Source organism: Asterias rubens, chromosome 10 (assembly GCF_902459465.1).
Source record: "Asterias rubens chromosome 10, eAstRub1.3, whole genome shotgun sequence".
In the NCBI taxonomy this organism is placed as follows: domain Eukaryota; kingdom Metazoa; phylum Echinodermata; class Asteroidea; order Forcipulatida; family Asteriidae; genus Asterias; species Asterias rubens.
In genome coordinates this window covers 15,215,876-15,236,487 of record NC_047071.1, presented here as the reverse complement: position 1 = coordinate 15,236,487, position 20,612 = coordinate 15,215,876, and the positions used below count along the sequence as shown (strand labels likewise).

General features: G+C 40.2%; 1 protein-coding gene across 1 annotated transcript; it reads right to left on the bottom strand.

Moving 5' to 3' along the window:
* Nucleotides 1–2,261: 2,261 nt before the first annotated feature.
* Nucleotides 2,262–19,964, bottom strand: LOC117295975 (nucleolar protein 6-like). The gene is made up of 24 exons (XM_033778802.1): nucleotides 19,815–19,964; nucleotides 18,837–18,998; nucleotides 17,742–17,858; nucleotides 16,588–16,770; nucleotides 15,921–16,089; nucleotides 15,118–15,249; nucleotides 14,321–14,481; nucleotides 13,941–14,061; nucleotides 13,438–13,601; nucleotides 12,788–12,903; nucleotides 12,188–12,368; nucleotides 11,907–12,029; nucleotides 11,501–11,649; nucleotides 10,672–10,948; nucleotides 9,786–9,903; nucleotides 9,265–9,419; nucleotides 8,345–8,508; nucleotides 7,793–7,945; nucleotides 6,696–6,793; nucleotides 6,261–6,385; nucleotides 5,397–5,486; nucleotides 4,780–4,980; nucleotides 4,182–4,283; nucleotides 2,262–3,315 (listed from the first exon to the last, which is right to left on the bottom strand). The coding sequence occupies exons 2-24, from the start codon at nucleotides 18,990–18,992 to the stop codon at nucleotides 3,154–3,156; spliced, it is 3,417 nt and encodes a 1,138-aa protein (XP_033634693.1). The 5' UTR covers nucleotides 18,993–18,998; nucleotides 19,815–19,964; the 3' UTR covers nucleotides 2,262–3,153.
* Nucleotides 19,965–20,612: the final 648 nt, after the last annotated feature.

The window sequence follows — 20,612 nt, the reverse complement described above, 5'->3', positions numbered from 1 at the left end:
TTGTTGTTCGGGATCTATCTCAGTAAATTTGATGCACTTAATAAAAAAAAACTAAATCAAAATATTAGAGAACAATATTTTTGAACAAAGGCCTTAATAATGTCCTTGGTGGACGGTACAATGGGTCATTGTTAAGTTCTTTCTGCGTAAAGTGCTACCACTTATATTTTTTTTGGAAAGGACGATTTCGATTTGTATAATCTATAATCTTCAAGAGCGTAACAACTTTACTGATTGGCTGGAGTATTGTATTGTTCTGATTCTGCCATGGTAACTGTTTTAGATTATTTGAAATAATCTAATCTATTTTGTTAAGAAAATGAAAGATTCATCATCTACCCATAAAATGTGTGACACTTGCAGTAAATGGCACCAAGCGCGTCATTCAATAAACCTTGTTGCCCCCCCCCCATACTACCTGAAAACATTCTGTTGGCGCTGTGTCAAAAAAATATTAAGTTGATCTCTTTATTGTTCGGGACATTAACTCAAACTCGGTATCTTACAGTAAATTTGATGAGCTTACAATATAAATAACCAAATAGTCGATGTAAACATCTGATATATTTTTTTTCTCGATCAAAACCGTTATCACTTTAGTACAATGGACAATTGTTAAGTTCTATTTGCGTAGAACTACTACTTAGGATAGAACGATTTAAATAAATCTAATCTGTCATTCCTTTCACTGATTGGGTAGAATACTCTGTATTCTTATGCTGAAGGTTTGCTAAAAGATCCACGCGTGTCACCTTCCCAATTTGGGTAGCTCAGACAGTTTGAAACCCGTCTGTCGGGTGGTTTGGGTGTGGAGACAGCGGTAGTCGCAAAGATGTTCGGGAAAATCTTCTGTACGTTTTTTGCAACTCTAACAGTTTCTTACTGCATAGGAACTGCTCAGAACATAGAGGAAGCTTCTTTCATCCACGCTAAGAGCCCCGAGTCGTGCAACCGTCTGCAGAAGAATGCTTTCTACGGGGCCACAGGTGGAATGTTGCGTGGTTTCGCCTACCAAATCCGTAGAACACTGTCTACTGCTTCATGCGTGAGGGACTGCATGCTAGATCCTCGCTGTGTTTCCATCAATTACTACTTGGGCAGCGAGAATCGGTGCGAGTTGAACAACGCCACCAAGTCGCAGTTCCCGGGAAACTTCAGCAAGCTCCAGTTGGGAAGTGTCTATTTCGATAACAATAGCAGCACGATGTTCTCCTTGGCTTCTGTCCCGCTTAGGCATGTACACTCCATTGAAAGGTTGGTGCGACACGGACGGTGGCAAGATTGAAGGAGTCTGTTTCAGAGGCGGGAGGATGGAAGCGCGTATTATTCAGTGGGCCGATTACCAGAGAGGGTCCGGAGCATTTTTTTTTAGAGCATGGTAACCAAAGATCGACATGGAAAATTTGGAAGGAGGACGGTGTGCAAACTATTTCCACTTTAAAGATCAATAGGACAGCTACAATAAAATTCATTTTGGCGTTTCTCTTAGATGGCACAACGGACATTTAATTCACAACGCAAGACCGTAACAATGATGCTGGTTCAACAACACTTGCAAAATAAAATTTCTGGAGGATGGTGTGGTTCAACAGCAAGTTTGATCTCAATGGAAAAGTGAAACACAAAATGGTGTTGGTTGAGATTTTAATAATTAATATTTTTATCTAAAGTACACAACCATAAAGTGTACATATTACATACTGTATATATTTTGTGTCGGCAAAATGAATTTTTAGTGTAAGCTTGACTAAAAAAAACAGATCAAGCTTCTGATTTTAACTCAAAAGATGCTGATTTTAAATAAAATAATAAAACAAAGTTAGGTAAAAGTACATACGTATTTATAAGCAATGTTTATTATGTTTTTTGTTTCGACCATTCTTCCTGTTGCTTTATCCTGATTGGCTAAAGCAGTCACGTTAGGTTCAATATTGAGGCTGCTACATGAAACTTGCACCAGTGTGTTTTAGACAGGCATTGAAGGCAATGTACAGTCATAATTATTAGCATAAAAACTGACTTGGGAATGAGCATTTGGAGAGCTTTTGATAGTATAAAACATTGTGAGAAACGTCTCCCTCTGAAGTATCATAGTTTTTGAGAAAGAAGTAATTTCTAACTAACATTTTTGTTTTTAATAAGAGACCTCAGCTGAAAGCACACATTTGTGGGACAAGGGTGTTTTTTTCTTTCATATTATTAACTCAAAACTTTGACGACCAATTGAGCTCAAATTTTCACAGGTTTGTTATTTTGTGCATATGTTGAAAAACACAAAGTGAGAAGACTGGTCTTCGACAGTTACCAAAGGTGTCCAGTGTCTTTAAGCAATTGTTGATTAACAGGGCCCTCTCATGACGTTAACAGCAACTCAAAAACTGAATCTAGTGCAACTAAACGCCCTTTAGTTGTTGAATCCCTCATAGTTGAACTGCGCAACTATAAAAGTTCAGCTATAACCCTGACATTTTTTATTCTCAAATTATTATTTATTAATAATTTTTCTTTCTTCATATTTTGGACTGAAGTGTTATATGAAACCACTCGCAGAATTCAGTCACTAGTACACCAAGCCGGTTTTTCCCCGGCTTGTGAAATCCCAGAACGATCCCATTTCCCTTGGGTCAAGTGAACTCAATTCCACTTAAAAACAAAAAACATTTTCTGAAACTTTTAAGGTTAAAAAAAAATGGTTAAAGGGTGGGCATGCCTGGGAGTTTGGTATGGGTTTTTATCCACATTCAAACCAGGGACCTATACATGTATATGTATCACAAAGGAATGGTCCACAGTTGCTGCCAAAATGAGTTGAACTAAGGAGGGTCACGATTGCAGGTGTTTACACACTTGTGAGTGTGTGTGTTGGGTGGGGGGGGGGGGGGGGGGTTGAAGGGTAGCACTTCTAGTTAATCCTCCAGAATTCCTTTCAGAGCAGAGTGTGAGGGAACAAGACTTGAAACAGTTGCAGTGTATACATGTAGATGGATTGCACATGTCGTCATTGACTACCATCTTAGATGAAAAGTGCAAGCGTGAAAGGCTACCGTCGGCTTAGAGTTGTGCGCAGCATGTGTACCTTTCCCATTGTTTATCATCAAATATGGCGGTCGATGACGCTTTGTGCAATCCATCTATTGGTACACCATCTCTTCTTCATATGACCCATTTCTCGGTGCGTACTTCCACGGATTGAACCAGGCCCTGCCCTAGAGTCTGAAAGTCTTCAATGATGGCTTCTACATTAGGGACCATCAGGGGCTCCTTGGTTCCTGATGCAGCCCCTTGCTGGGGCATCTTAGCTTTCGCCTGAAGAACCTGAGGTCACAAAGAAACAAAACCTCTTGAGTCAATAGACTCCTTGCATACAACATTAAAAAGCTCAAATAGCACCCTCACTGAGTTAAAAGTGAGAGTTGTGCCTGGCGCAGACACATTTCAAATCCTGTAGTTTGAAACAAAATCTTGTTTCAAGGTTCCAACAACGTCTTTACATGAAAGCAACATAATACCTGGTTGCAATGACACTATATCAGGTTAGTTCGGTTGCCGTATTTCCTCACCATCCACCTCTAGGACCCTTATTCGAATCACACCAGGGGGCACTATGTGGATTGGGTTTACAGTCCCTGCCTGACTGCGTGGGTTTTTCCCCTGAATGTTTCTCTGGGGTTTTCCTCCCACATCTAAAACTGAAACTTCCTTTTTTGTCTTGGCTAGTACAGTGATTAAGCTCACTTTTCGATGAGGCTTCACAATCAGAAAAAGTTAAATGAATTATTAAAGGCACTGGACACTATTGGTAATTACTCAAAATAATTGTTAGCATAAAAACTTACTTGGTAACGAGCAATGGAGAGCTGTTAAAAGTATAAAACATTGTGAGAAGCGGCTCCCTCTGAAGTAATTTAGTTCTTGAGAAAGAAGTAATTTCTCACTTAAATGTTTGAATTGAATTCCTAAACTCAGCTGAGGTCTCAATTCAAAGCATCTGAAAGCACACAACTTGTGCGGCAAGGGTGTTTTTTCTTCCATTACTCTCTCCCAACTTCGATAACCAATTTAGTTCAAATTTTCACAGGTTTGTTAATTTCTTGAGGTACACCAAGTGAGAAGGCTGGTCTTTGACAATTACCAAAGGTGTCCAGTGTCTTTAAGGATATATTGAGAATGTGTGGATTTACCTTAAAAGCTTGAGGTTTGAAGGCTGTAGGATTCCATAAAACAGTGATGTAATCGCCGCCATGGTGATCGTAGAAAAACAAAGCTGTGTCACCGTAAGCAATCTAATCACAAAGAGAGTTAATTGGAAAATTGTCCGACGTTTTGACCCATGCAGAGTTTTTTTCTCAATGGCTAAATAACAACATATCTGAAGGATGCAGCAATAATGGTTAAGTGCCTTGCTTAAGAACACAAGTGTCAAGACCAGGGTGTCAAGACCAAGACGCGAACCCACACATTGCTAATCAGAAACACCAGAGCTTGAGTCTGGTGCGTTTGTCTACAACTAGCATACTCCACGAAAAGATAACGCACGTAAAAGAACCCAGTGCACTTATCGCAAAGATGAGGGGGTTTGCCCCGGTGTTCCTGGATGTGGCTACTGAAAGTGCCGTAGCATCATTACATAGTGCTAAGGATTAGGTCTCATAGTTCAACAACTTTGTCCCACTCACCTTGCAGTAAAACTGCGCTATGTACCCTTTGGAAAAGGTGCGTTGTAAATGCGGTTAATTTCATTATTATCATTAAAAACAAATCAGTCATAAAAATGCTTACCTCCAATTCCTGAAGGTACAACGTAACAGGATCAAAATCTATAACAGGAAGCTGCTTGACCTCTTGGGTGACCTTCTTCTCAGTCGCTGACCTCTGACCTTGTGTTTTCATCCCATCAATGCTCTCCCCTCGTCTGGGAACCAGTTTGGGCCGGAGATGAATAACGACGTCGTAGAGGTCAACAGGTGGCCGGAAGATTTGCTAAATTAATGAGAAAAACATTTAAGTGTGGAAACAGAATTAGCTGTTGTAAACTGTTTACCAAATATAAGAATGGTGTACATGCACAAAAAAAGGTCTGTGTTTCCACTCGAGCAGAGTCTTTCTCGAAGGCTAAATGACAACAGAACACACATGAACAGGTTTATACCTGTTCGTGTGTATTGTCAGGTCTTAAGATGACACGGCTCAAATCCCATTTGTTTTCTATTGTCGATTGATAAGTTTTATCTTTTTGTTTGCCTGTTAATATCCTAATTTGCTGCTCTTTGCTTTTTTGTGAAGCGCATTGACATTTATTTCTGTTATGACATGCACAATATAAGAATGAGCTATTATTCTTGCTTGAAGCAGAGCTACATGTACTGTAGCTGCATTGTCATGGTTTATGGTCTTACCTTAAAGTCCACTGTTGCATCCGTCACCATCATCTGAGACATAAGAAGTTTCAGAGACTCTTTGGCTAAAACAAGTAACCTCTGTAAGATCTGAAATGTAAAAAAACAACAACAATGGTATAAAAAAAAGGTTTTACTGGGGCAAAGCAGTATGATGATACTACGTCCGCATGCATTGTAAAGGGGGTAACCCTGTTTCAGCCGAGGAGTAGGTGGCAACTGCCCCTGGAAAAACAGTTTGTAGCACACACCTTAAAGTGGCCTTCAGACCCTGTGTGTCTGGCGACTTGCATAAAAAAAAAACATTAAAAAAAAACAGAGTCATTTGCCAGGGCATGAGAGTCGTTTGCCGCTTTTGATTTATTCTCAATGCTCAAGTTAGAGCCAAACGAGAACAATGAAGACAATGAAGAGAGAAGACAATGAAGAAGATGTGGGAGGAAACCCAGAAATTTTTCCCAGGGGAAACCCGCACAGTCATGTAGGAACCGAAAACCCAATTCACATAGTGCCCCCGGTGGGATCCGTCCCAGAGGTGGAAGGCAAGGCAAGACACCACTACACCAACCGATCTGCCCCCATTTGCCATGGGGTGGGGGGGGGGGTTGAGATTCAACTGCCATCGGGGCTAAGAGCCGTCAGTCATTTGGGGCCAAGAGTTGTTTGCCATGGGGGCTGAGAGCTGTTTGCAGTGGGGTGCTCAGAGTTGTAACTGATCAAGTATGCGATCATTTAAACCATCTTGCTGTCTGACCATTTAATATCATCCACTGTGGTTCATGTAGTTGTCAATCAGCACCATATGTCCTCTGGTAGTTTGACTCAATAAAAGAAAAATAAATAAATAAAAATAACAATTCTTACCTGAGCTGTGGGTTGTTTCTGTGTCCATACAGAGTTGAGCCTATCGGTCGGTGTGGAAAGGAAGACATCGGGAAGTTCACTTCTGTGCTCAATGAAATGCTGTCGGATTTCTTCATAGTCAGAACCTTTTGGAACAATAGGTTTTTAAAGTGGCAATGAACTTCTGAGATTTTCTTAATGCACTTTAAGAAACAAACTGTCTTCACATGAACTTTGAGAATCCAACAAGGTTTAAAAAGCTTTTTTTTATTTGAGTGAGAAATTACCTTTAAAAAAAAACTGTTACTTCAAAGGGAGCCATTTCTCAAAATGTTTTATACTATCAACAGCTCTCCTTTGCTCGTTACCAAGAAAGTTTTTTTCCCCAACAATTATTTTGAGTAACTACCAACAGTGTCCAGTGGCTTTAAGTCTTATCAGACTTTAATTGCTTACCTTTCATCTCACCATTGAGATTGATAATTAGCGGAGATTCTTTCCAATCTTGACGGACCAAGAGATGAAGAAATCTTACTAATCCAACCGAGGGTGAACTGAAAGAAAAAGACATGCAATAATTCATCTAGTGTTTTTGCAGATGGTAACATACAACATGCAATGCAAACATCGTGATCTTTGCACCGCTGGAGGAAAACCAAGAGGGAACTTTTCTATTGAAGCAAGCGCCATGAGCTTTTTTTGTGATTACCAGTGCTATATAAGACGTCAATATTATTATCTATATAAACCACAAGGGAAACTGACTGGGTAAATTTGTAAATGATTTTTGGGGTTGAACAAAGAATTGACTAGAGTGGGATTCGAACCAACGACTAGCCCTATATTGGCGGTGTCCCTATTTTGTCAATATCTATCTAGCCCTATATTGGCGGTGTCCCTATTTTGTCAATATCTATGTCAATAGATATTGACAAATAGCCCTATATTGGCGGTGTCCCTATTTTGTCAATATCTATGTCAATAGATATTGACAAAATAGGGACACCGCCAATATAGGGCTAGATAGCTCAGTTGGTAGAGCGCCGGCACGTTAATCCGGAGGTCGTTGGTTCGAATCCCACTCTAGTCAATTCTTTGTTCAACCCCAAAAATCAATATTATTATCTGTCAGTTTAAAAGTTTTTCTCAAAAATGTATACATGTAAGTCAATGCAAGAAATTTGTATCTACCACAGAAATGGAAGATTTTTGTTTTAAAGTACCAGAGACAGCCCAAAGTGTGAACGGACATGCAGGCTGATGATGAAAATAGTTGAGTTGATTAATCAGCTTTTTAAATTGTTTTTTTTTTAATGATAGCCACTCTTGGTATGGGGCTGCAACAAGAAAACATTTTTTTAAAGTGGGAAGAACTCAGGGAGCTGGCGGTAGTAATTGATATTCCTCTTAAAACAATCTAGGATGGAGGGAAACATGCACCACGCAGGGAGTTCCAAAGAGATGTAGTAAGTGGTTTAAGCATCGTTTTGTTGCTGCTTGGCTAAAGCAGCGCTATGAACCTCAATGATTGAAATGACTGACATTTTACTCACCAAGGTACAGTGTATGGAGCCGGCTGGATGAATAGATAAGCCACTAAGAGGTCAATGCACTCTTCAGGGACATGGTTGGAAAGGAGATGAGCACAGACCCAACGCTTGGCTAGACGGACGGCTCCACTAAAGGCTGGGTGCTGCTGATGAATTCTGAAATACAATCATTTTCAAGTTCAGAGCTAAAAACGTCAGGGCCAAATTTCATGGAGCTCCTCAAGCACAAAAAGTAACTAAGCATATCAAATTTATGCTTACCAGAATAAGGTTACCAGCTAAACTACCATGTCACACGTACATTTTTTACTGGTATCCTGCTCTTTTTTGCTTAGCAGCTCTACGAAATTGCTACAAGGTCAAAAACAGAGCTTCGCATACCTTGCAGGAAACCCCTTATCAATCATCCCCATTCTTTCACAATTGTAAAAGTAAATCCATGACCTATTTAGAAATGGAAACCATTATTTCCTTGTCTTAAAATATATAGCTCCACTCCATTGATTGAGGTTTTACTCACTCGGTATAAGAACTCAGTATTATTGTTTATCTCACCCGTGCAGTGTACTTGTGAGTCTTGGTAGCATTACAGTTCGTTTCTCCAGTTCGACAGATTGCGGGTTATCACGTAGTATCTTCATTCCATCAGGGGCAATGGTCTCCTTCAGTAAACCGACTTCTCGTCTGTGAGCAACCTCTACTCGGAAGACGTAACCGCCCTGGGTCACAAAGACAAGATAACATCCATAGGGTCAGATCATTCAGAATTGGGCCCAATTTCATAAATCCTGTAAGCACAAAACCTTGCTAAGAACAGTAAAATCTTGCTTAGCAGAAGCAAGAAACCAGCCAAAATTCTTAAAGTTGCAATTAGTGCCCCAATCACTTTTTGCTAGCTAAGAAATTTGATAAGCAGTATATTCTGCTTAAAACAGCTTTATGAAATTGGGCAAAAAAAAAAAAGAGCAGGATCTGTGACAAATTGTAAACACCATATTATGGTAGTTTGGCTAATAACCTTATTCTGGTAAGCAAAATTATTGTTGTGCGTAGCTACTTTTTGTGCCTAAACAGCTCTAGTAAATTGGGTCCTCTAAATCTTCATGGACGGTAGTTCACCATCCTGTCCATGCAGTGAGTAGTACTAGACAAGTTATGCGCTACTGTCTCAGTTTCTTTATTAACTTGGGCAGTCGGATTGGCATAGTGTATCTTTCCTTGCCTCCCACCTCTCGGACCATGGTTCAAATCATCCACCGGGGCACTATGTGGACCGGGTTTTCAGTCCATGCCTGATGGATGGGTTGTCCCCTGCAATAATTCTCTGGGATTTGCCTCCCACATCTAAAATTGAAACATCCTTCTTTGTCTTCTCTACAATGGGTTCTTGGCTAGTATGTTGATTAATTTCGCTTTTCTGAGAGTCCTTTGCTCGACAACCAGAATAAATAAATGAAATTTAGAATGATTTTCACCTTCAGAGCATCCAGGTATTTTGGTGTGGCCGAGGTGACTAGTCCATGTTGTTTATGAAGCATCTCAGCTAGCCTGATGTGAAACGCTGCTTTGATCCTCTGTATGGCCTCAAGACCGTCTGGCCACTTTCCACTTCCTTCCAGATGACAGATTACTGTAAGATTGAGACAAGAAACGACAAAATTAAAAGCTGGTCGACAGAATTCTCAATTTCTTTGAAATCTGCTAGACAGATTTCTAAAAGAATATCTGCCAAGCAGATATCTCAGAGCAGATTTCTCAAATCTGCTAAGCCGATATCTCAAATCTGCTAAGCAGATATCTCAAATCTGCTAAGCAGATATCTCAATTCTCAAATCTGCTTAGCATATATCTTAAATCTGCTAAGCAGTCAGCTTTTTGTATGGATTGAAAAAATGGAATTCCATTTGAAATCGGAGAAATCACATCCCTGATAAAATTGGTAAGACTTGAAAAAAATTAACATAACCTTTTTTTGTGGGACATGCAGTGTACTAACCTTTAATGGCAGGGACCCACTCAGGGCATGGCTGATTGAAGACTGGCACCTGTACGTAACCATTGACTCTAGTAAGAGGGGAAGTCCTCTTCACATTAACTGGACCAGCTGGAAACACCTAGGTGTGAAATGTCCAATAAAGAGAAAGGCTAAATAGAGAGTTGGTCATACATTTATACACGAAAGCAGGGAAGGTTTAACCAGTTTTAATGCTCATTAACAATTATACAAATTCCCAGAGAAATTCCCACTGTTATTCCCAGTGTTAATCCCAGTGAAATTCCCAGGGAGATCATAACTGAAATTCCAAACAAAAAATTAAGGGAGAATCACAGTGAATTCCCAGATATATTTCTTCTGCTATTCCCAGTGTTATTCCAAGAAAATTTCCACGATAAATTCCCAGAGAGATTCTCAGTGAAGTTCCAAGTGAGATAAATTTGACCCAAATTGGTGAATACAGCTATGGCTGGCCATAGCCATTGCCTTGGCCATAATATACAATGGACCGTTCCGCTTTCCATTAAGCTCCGCCCACCGCGCACGTGAGCAAGACACGTGTACGAGCACTCCAATTGACATTCTGCACGATTCTGCCGCGCGTGCCAAATAATACGCGCACGCATGACCGAGTTTGTCCGACCACAATCATTGCTGTGATTGGTCAAATGGGGGAACCGGCACAGTTTGATTGACAGGCCGAACCAAAGGAATCTCCAGGGAGGTGACTTTCCCCACGGGAAAAAACAAAGAACTGATTGGAAATGGTACAAGATGGGAAAACCCGTGTCCATTTTCCCCCAAAGGAATTACCACATGTGTCCTCCAGGAATTTCCAGGGTTTAGTACCAATTGTTCTGCAGTATGAAAAGGGTTCAACACTAACCTCTGTGTATCTGAGTGCAGGGGAAATCCCTTGAATTGATGTCATCACTAAGGGGAAGTCCTTTAGACTCCTAAGGTCCTTGGTGAAGTCATTATAGCTCTGTATCAATGCTACGTTATCCTCCTCACCAGTGCTACCAACCCCTGGGTGGGGATCCTGTCTGTCCTTGGGCGTGCTCTGGGTTGTGGCGTGGGGTTTGCTTGATGCAGATTGTTGAAGGATAGGGTTCAACTGTCCGCCAATGTAGATTAAAGTATCTGGTGATATGCCGGCGTGACTAGAGGGTAGAATACGACCAGAACTTTAAAACAACTTCAGAAGACTAGCCAAGTAAAAAAAAAAAAAAAAATCACACCTTTTTAGCTCACACTACTCTTGGTTTAGGAGAATTTGTCAATACTTGTGAATCAGTAACCTTGAGTAATTTAGGGCAATTTGAAGTAATCTAGTGTATTTTGAGTAAATCATTTGAGTAAAATGCAGTAATTTTGAATAAAATGGGGGAAATTCAGAGTACACAATTATCAACTGAAGTATTCTTGAGTAATCTAGAGGAAATAGGAGTAAACTGGAGTATCGAGTAAACTCGGAGTAAACCGGAGTAAACTCGTGTAAACTGGAGTAATCTGGAGTAAATAAAGTAAACTGGTGTAAACTGGGGCTAAAACAGAGTAAACTGGAGTAATTTGGAGTAAATGGAGTCAAATTGGAGTAAATCGGTGTAAACTGGGGTAATCGGGAGTAAACTGGAACGACTTAGTTTACACTGTATGTACAACTGAAATGACCAGTATGACTCAAACCAGAAAAAAAAGGGAAGTAGTCTTACGTGCTGAATAGATGTTTGATGACATGACAACAGATTAAACGTTTCTCAGCCATTGTTTGACCTGGCCATACGACTGCCTCACAGATTGACCCATCCTGGAATCGACGCAACTCAGAAAGCTTCCCCCAAAACTTCTGAAACTCCTCCGCCTTAAAAGTAAACAACAAAAACAGCACAAGTAAACCATTTGATTGCTCGTTTTCATTACCAGAAACAAATAATTATTATAAAATAGAATCTTAGAACAAATACTAAGCATATATAAACATTTTATATCATTCATCAACTGCATTTATTAACATTAACTGCTTTTTATTAGGTTGGTTGAATGGTGTTTTTGATGAAAATTGAAGGACTGTATAACTAAGGCCTAGTTTACATTGACGCCTTTGACATTAGGACCAACCTCCGGTGTGTTAGCCTCTGGTCCTCTCTCCAGCACACTGTTTGCATACTCCATGTTTAGTAGTAGACCAAAGATCAAAGGTCCCGAGTCCTCAGGCTTTGGAGGTGGGCTTGATGTACTCCACTAGTAAACAAACAAAAGGTTATGTTAAACAATGGATATTCAGTTTTGGTTTGCGGTAACACCATGATAGGCCTTTTGAGAGAGAAAAAATGTGCGAAAGCATGCGAGCTTGATAATTTGCGTGCATGAAGCCAATTTATTAACATTTATCTTCTCACCTGTTGGTCAGGCTGGAGTTTGACTGCCACTAAATCCACTCTGCTTCCAAGACCTCGCTGCAGCAGGGTGAGAAGTTTCGGTAAGCATGTCGTCACGTAGTTATCTCCTCGATCCATCAAGGCATCATCCAACTCCTTGAAACACCGGCAAGACGTCTTGAATTGGCTCAGATCCTTCAAGCTGGAAGGATAAACATTGTTAATGTGAAGCCTAGGACTCTCAGAAAAGCAAACTTGACCACTTTACTAGCCAAAAACCAAATGTAGAGAAAACAAAAAGAAGATTCAGTTTAGATGTCGTAAATGTACATAACAACTAAATATTTATAGATTGTTCTTTTGGTGTCTTTGTAACAAAATAGTACCTATTTTTTTCTATGGGAGATCGCCTAACATCACAGGGCCAGACAGTCACTTCAAGGTGAGGGCTACACTTGACCAATTTGGACTATCGAACAACCACCTACTCCTGGGGCTGAAACAGGGTTAGTAACCCCCTCATGACCGGGTAGTGAACCAACTCTATGCTGCGAACACCAGAGCTAAAAGGTAAGGTGAACGAAACCGGTAGGTCACGACACGTAAACAATAATAACTTACTGGAAGAGATGATCAAATGTCCTGACAAAGGGCACCTCCATCATGAAGAGACAGTCAAAGCTATTAATAGCCTTTGTATTCAGGTAGCGCTCAGCTAGCTTAGCTTCATGATGTACCTAGAAGACACAGATACGAGATAACAACTAATAATAATAACAATAACACACTAAATCTAATATAAAACCATTCAAAGGCGCCGATCAAGATGGAAAACAGGGAATTCTCTAGTGGTAGGGAAAGCAAGTGTGAACAGGTGCGTCTTCAGTTGCTGCTGGGTAAGTGGAGATTTTGTATTAGTAATCACAAATCTATACAAATTATTTCATTGGATAGGCCTAGTCTTTGGATAAATGTACAGCGTTTTATATCAGTGTTTTGATTGGTCCGAATGGATGTTTGTCAGCTGCACTTTCGGCCGTCTGCATGCGATAAGCACTATGTTTGTATTACCATGTACATGTATTGCATGTATTGTTGTATATATGTAAACATGCAAGTAGGATTTGACTGCAAATCTCTATGTGAAACGAGTGTGTATGAGGTCAAAAGGTGCATTTGGAAGGATACTGACGTAGGCTCAAGGCAGGTTGCTGGTGTCAGATAATCAGGCTACCCGTTTTGAAGCGAATCGTTTGGGGAATCTGTTTTACCTGTTTGAAAGTTGCCTTGTTCATGTTTGCACAGAGATTGAGGGAGCCTGATGGGTCCAAGAATACGACATCAAAACACTGATGGAAGTCTGCAATACTGGGTAGTTCTTCAGTGGCTGGGTCAGCATTCAGAGAGATCCCCTTTGTTGTCCAATCACTGTGGGCTATAAACAATATCAGAACAAATAATAAATAAATTTTGTTAAATTAATTAGGAGCCATTCCACTGTTTTTTTCCCCGAACTCATAGTGCTGTACATTAAGCTCTCCAATGACGAGGGGCATCAAGGCAATGACCAGGGGCACCAAGGCATTGGCCAAGGGCACGGAGGCAGTGAACAGGGCATTAAGGCAATGACCAGGGGCACCAAGGCAATGACAAGGGGCACCAAGACAATAAACAGGGGCACCAAGGTAATGAAAGAGGCACCAAGGCAACGTCCAGGGGCATGTATAGGCAAGTGCCTCCATGAAGTATCAGACAAAATGGGTTTGTTACTCACCTATGAATTGTACAGTGTTCCTAAATACTTGGTAGCCACTCATGAGCTTGTTGACAGTACGTTTAGACACCAGGTAGGCAACTAGCATTGACGCAATGAAGCCACTGAATGCTCCACCACCCTGAATACCAAATAACCACCAAATGAAAAGGTGAGAATATTTCAAAAAATCAATCAAAGCGCCAGCGCAACAACATTAAATACAAATTAAAAAAACCCCATTAAATACAAATTACTTGATGAAAGCCAAACACTTTCTAATTTTGTTGAAAAGCAGGCCAAGAAAAAGTATTTTTTTCAATTCAGTAAGTGGTGTTTTCCTGCCGGGGGTTAGGGGGTAGAGGTTTTGCAATATGCACCTGTAGTGGGAACAAGGTTACCTTATCAAGTTGTCTCTGATGGAGCCAGACCTTGAGGAGTAGTATGCCATCCTTGAACCCGGGGAAGTCCAGGGCAGTATTGTACAGACAGTGTAGATGTTTCTCCATGTACATGTCGGCCAAGATGGCGTTGTTGTACGCTGGGTTGGCTGGGAAAGTCTCTGTGGTAAAAAACATTTGAAAACAACGTTTGAAAAAAACCCATAGTCCCTACTTGACATCTTATAGTGTATAGCGGGGGTGGGGGGGGGGGAGGGGGGCATAGCAGTACCTTTCTTTGCCTTTCACATCTAGGAACAGTTTGAATCACACTGAGAGTACTAGTTCAACCTCAAAGAGTTTTTGACTTTCTGCTTCTTCTCAAACATTTATACATGAGTTAAATGCCAATCCAATAATTTTCTTTAAAGGCACTGGACACTATTGGTAATTACTTAAAATGATTGTTAGCATAAAAACTTCCTTGGTACGGGCAATGGAGAGCTGTTAATGGTATAAAACAAAGTGTGTAACGGCTCCCTCTGAAGTAACGTAGTCTTTGAGGAAGAAGTAATTCTTTCTCAAAGAGGTCTCAAATTTAAGGCATTTGAAAGCACACAACTTGTGCGACAAGAGGCGTTTTTTCTTCCATTGTTCTCTCGGACCTTCGACGACCAATTGAGTTCAAATTTTCCCAGGTTTGTTATTTATGAATGTGTTGAGATACACCAAGTGACAATTACCCAGTGTCTTTAAATACTCTCATTGTGCTAAACCTTGGATACTGTTATTGACACATTTTTTCCCTCCAGCCTCACCTTCTGTATCTTCATCCCCGGAGTACCATTGCTTGCGGATGTTACTCTTAGTGGGAAATAAACGAGACATCTTGAAGCTATCGTCTGGGAGGCACGGGTGAAGCTTCACACGGATGTTTCCGCTGCTCTTCCCTTTAAACATCACAACAGGAAAAACAAAATTAGGAAATGTTTTGTTTATGTTGTATTTTATATTATTTTAACACACATCGGTATATGGGTAAAAAATAATAATAATGATATTCACTATCCCCGATGCAATTTTAATATCTCTAATTTTTGTATGTGTTTTTATGCCGAATAAATAATAATAATAATGATAATAATAAACAGTTCTAATAAAGCACATAATAAAATAATGTCTGTACGCGCTTAGGTTGAGTCTTAAGTTTCAACTTAGTTTGCCCCAGGGTGGGGCAGTTTTTAATGTGGTGTGGAAGATGGTTCCACAGTTCAGGTGCAGTGAATTGGAAGGCATGTTGGCCACATGATTTGGTGAAAACTGGATGCGGAGTGGGAAGATCTTTTTATATTACTTAGATCTTTTTAGATATTTTATGATCACCAATCCTAGTCTACTAGTAGTGTAAACGAATACAATTCTGTCAAGTAATAAACCACAAGGGAAACTCACTGGGTAAGTTGATAAATAGTTTGGGATTTATAATAATAACAATACATAGATTTATAAAGTGCCTTTTACAAAGATTTCAAAGCACTGTACAAAATGACAATTTTAATTTATAATTTTTTTTTTTTTTAGTATTCAAAACGAAGAACAACAACAACAAACAGATCCCTACCGGCAAGTTTCAGTAAAACTATCGGCCTCATCTGATCACCATCCTTCCAGCAATAGCTGACCTCTTCCACCAAAGCTTGACCTCTCAGCTGATTGGCTAGGTAAGCACAGTAGAGTGCCCTCTTGTGGTGGTACCGGAAATTCAGGTAGTCTTTGGGCTGTCTACAAGACTGATCGGTTGAAAAAAATATATATATATAATACTTAAGAAGTATGAAAGACAAAAAGATGCTTTACAAAAGATGAATTGCACATGACGTCATTGACCACTATCGTTGATGAAACGTGCACAGGGGAATATCGTTGGCTGAGGGTTGTGCGCAGTGCGCACACACATGTTTTTTCCTATTGTTTATCATCAAATATGGCGGTTGATGACAACCCATCCATCAATATACATAACTTGGTTGAAAGTGACAGCCAGGGTAATAACGACATAATGTTCACACTATAAACAAACAAACAAACAAACTTGGATATATTAGAAGAAACAAACATGTCAAAATCTTTGTGGTAGTAATAAATATACTAAAAGATATTTAACTAAAAGAGATTTGGCGTAACACCAGGTGAACATTAAAAAAAAAAGTTGTGTTGGTTCTGAAAAGCAGCTGTGTACTGAATGTTTTGATACTAACAAGATTCCGGATTTACTAGGCTATACTCACCTGTGGCATTTCCAAGGCTAGGTCAATGTTGAGGTCAGGTCGGGTCAGCGTGTCTAACAAGAAGCTTCCTACTACTTTCACCGACGCTGGCTTTTGGAAAGACATACGACCCTTGACCTGTGTTCTCTCCCAAGTGATTGGCGTTTGAAGGTCTTTTGGGAGCCAACTCCGTAAATCTGAAATCTGTTTGAAAGGAAAAGTTTATATCACATAGATTAGAAAGACTGAGTTTTTTTTTACAAACCTTGGATATGGATAGTTTCTTATAGAAGCTATCTTTATTGGCAACCTGGGTTTTGATCAGGAGCACAAAATGTAGCTAAGCACAACATAACTATGGTTACCAGAATAAGGTTACCAGCCAAACTGCTATGTCACATACAATTTCTTACTGGTATCCTGCTCATAAGCTTGGGCGATATCGATTTATTTTATTCACGATATATCGCCGACAATATATCACCATATTCGATATAATCACGATTAATTAAATTTGACATCATCAGTCATCAAGTGAAAGTTGTAGAAGAGACAGTCATAGCATAAGAGAGGTGTTCTAATGACCTATTCTTCTGGTTTTACTCCAAACCTATGGGGTGCAAGATGTCTCAGCTAGCAAATACATCGCGGTATTTAATCGATATCGCGATATTTCGCGATATATCGATATTTCTATTAAAACCAAATCCATCCGATATCGAAATCGTTTCCAAATTAATATCGCGATATTCGATAATATCGTGATATTGCCCAAGCTTACCTGCTCATTTCTGCTAAGCAGAACATTCTTAAGCAATATTGTCTGCTTAAGCAGCTCTATGAAAATGGGCCCAGTTATTATTAAGCAATTCTATACAGACAAGTGCTTCACTGACCAATCATGCAAGGAATAGGCCCTTCCCATGAAATATGCTTATTACATTCATGCATGCGTAGGCCCTATACAGACACTTTTGGTTTGCAAACGTCTTAAAGATGTGCACTAAGCAGACGCACAATCTGCCTCATGCAGCCAGTCGCTGCATACAAAACAGCGCGACGATCCCTCATTTTGCCACTGATGGCTTATTTACCTAAGAGGCTGGCTACAGACCTACTACGTTGGGAAAGAGGGTGCAATGTTGATCTCAACTCTTCACCAACACTGTACTTACCTCAGCTACTTCTTGTGACGGCAGACTTGTAAGAATGTTATTGAGCTCCTGGAGCGTCTTCGTAATGAGTTTCTTGCGCTTTTCCTTAAGTTGGATCTCACCAATCAGCTCTCCCATCTGAGAAATTAACATAACAGTTTGCAATGTAAGAAATGGAACACTCGCTGTGGTTTTACTGGACCCTAAACCACACTTGTGTCCTTGAGCAAAATGCTTTCCCAAAATGCTTTGTCCTTCGCGTGGGACATTTAACCGTAGGTCCTGTGTACTAGGATTAGTAGCGCAAGTACAAGAACCAGGAACACTTACATGTATCCTCGAAGAGTAGGGGGGTTAACTACAGTGTTTCTGTTTCACATAGCAAGCACCCTTGTTTACAGGTTTCCTAAGGCTTGCGAGCTACAGTGATTAAGTTCACTTGTAAGGCATACTTTGATTTCATTACCAGATATATATCATAATGATAATAACTTCATATTACCAGAATACACTCATCCCATCTGGGTTACTAATACTAGCCTGTACATCTGATGTCACTCACTTCGAGGCTCGTGAATTACACCAGAGATCTGCTGTTGAGCCCACATACATAACCACCCTTAACCTTGCATCATTTCACATGGCATGCATGGTTCTGGAGATTCCCAGTAAAATTTGACGTATATGTGTACACATATTAAGCCAACACCTGTCCTTATCCTTGCGGCAACTAAGGACAGGGGACAAGTCTTAAAGGCAGTGGACACGATTGGCAATTACTCAAAATAATTATTAGCACAAAACCTTACTTGGTAACGAGTAATATGAGAAACAGCTCCCTCTGAAGTAACATACTTTTTGAGAAAGAAGTCATTTTCCACGAATTTGATTTCGAGACCTCAGAATTAGATTTTGAGGTCTCGAAATCAAGCATCTGAAAGCACACAACTTCGTGTGACAAGGGTGTTTTTTCTTTCATTATTATCTCGCAACTTCGACGACCAATTGAGGGCAAATTATTACAGGTTTGTATTTTATGCATATGTTGAGACACACCAAGTGAGAAGACTGGTCTTTGACAACTACCAATAGTGTCCAGTGTCTTTGAATCCTTACCTGCAAACGGAAGAGATTGGACTGGTAGAGATTCTCTGTTTCCTTTAAGCTATTCAGTTCCTCGTTAGTCGGTGGTTTGTACAACTGACCTTTACTCAACTTAGCTTTCTTAAGAGGAGGTGTCCAAGCGGACTCGGCAGGCGCCGTCTTGGCCATTCTTGCCTGTAAAATAAAAAATACAGGGATTACATAAAATGTAATACTGGAAACTGTGATTGGGGGAGGCGGGCATGTTACAATTCAAGGGGGCAATGAAGGCGATTGCCTCCATGCCCCCGTCATTGCCTTGTTTCCCTAGCCTTGTTGTCTAAGGCTCTTTACGCAAGCACCGACCCGCTCTGAATTCACGAACTGCATAGAAAGATACTATACTATAGTTATTAATTGAAACATTAACGAAAGCACCTAGGGACATACTCCTAGAACTACTTCGGTTTCGTCCGGAAATAGCCGGACAAAACCGAAATAGTCATTTCGGTTTCGTCCGGCTATAGCCGGACGAAACCAGCGTAGTTATTTCGGTTTCGTCCGGCTATAGCTGGACGAAACCGAAGTAGTTCTAGTACTACTACTAGGGACACAGTTGCGCTTTCACCATTGAATTTCTCCTGCTGAGGAGATCTGTCACCTTTTATTAATTAAGTTTAATTTGATGTCTAATTTTAATTTATTTGGAAAAAAGAAATCTTTGCTTTAACAACGGTACACGGAGGTAGTGTAAGCCTCCATGATCATTGATTAAGACCCTGGGGCGCCGCGCTGTACTCCTGTTTTCCCGACATTTGTCATTATCGGTCGCAGCGCCCAATATTTTATTAATTCTAGTGAGTAGCCTACTAATAAATATTGCAAAAATGCAATATCACATTTAGAATCAGATGACAGATTGACGACGATACACAATTGACAATAAATACGCTGTAAAATATCGTTACACTCTCTTTGTTTTCAAGTACTATTATAAGATCTTAAACTTACCTTGCTGGTCTGCAGTATCAGGAATTTACACAACAATTTATACCGACTTCTGATACAAATTGTCGAAGTTCTACATGTGGTAAACAAATCTCACCGCATGTGCAGTGACTACCGCCCTCTATCGGTAGTGTACGGAGTTAGAACGTGGCCCTTTTCGAAACCACGGTTTGCGGATCCGTAAGCACTCGGCTAAGGCCGAGTCTGATCTACCTCCATGGTCTGATAAAGCTACGGCTACGGCTAGATTTCCGCATCATAAGTGGATAGGCCTTAAGCTGTGACTTTTTGCCAATTTCTGGCCCACTAATTGGATAAAATTGCTAGACTTGCCCCTTGCAAATTTTTACAAAAAATATTTCCAATCTCGGCCTTTGAGAAATAGGTCCCTCTTCTGGCTGGTCACTCACGGTCCCTATGGGGCTCTAGTGACCTCAATGCCAGTCCAAAAGTGTATAATGTGTAACCACAATACACAATTCAACTTGATTATCATTTTGTGTACAAACAAACAATGACCAAACTCAACACAGTTCTTACTAGTTTGTAATGATTGATAACCCTTTATTTCATTTTAACCACCTATCAAAAGTCGTTCAACATTCATTTCTGTATGTACTCACATTTTGCAGTTACAAGATCGACCACTTGATTCACATTTTTGTAATTCCCAAGTAATATCGAGCAAATGAACACAAACCACATGTGTCTTCACTTTAATGACATAATCCTGCAACCCAAACAAGAGCCTAATTCCAAAAAGCTGCACAATAAGCACAAAAAAACTAGCCAAGCGCAACA

Coding starts and splice junctions, on each gene's coding strand:
- LOC117295975 (XM_033778802.1), bottom strand. CDS start 18,992: ATGGCCAAGACGGCGCCTGCCGAGTCCGCTTGGACACCTCCTCTTAAG. Junction 15,250..15,920: donor AGTTTTACTGAAACTTGCCG/GTAGGGATCTGT, acceptor TGATGTTTAAAG/GGAAGAGCAGCGGAAACATC. Junction 4,981..5,396: donor ATGCAACAGTGGACTTTAAG/GTAAGACCATAA, acceptor TCATTAATTTAG/CAAATCTTCCGGCCACCTGT.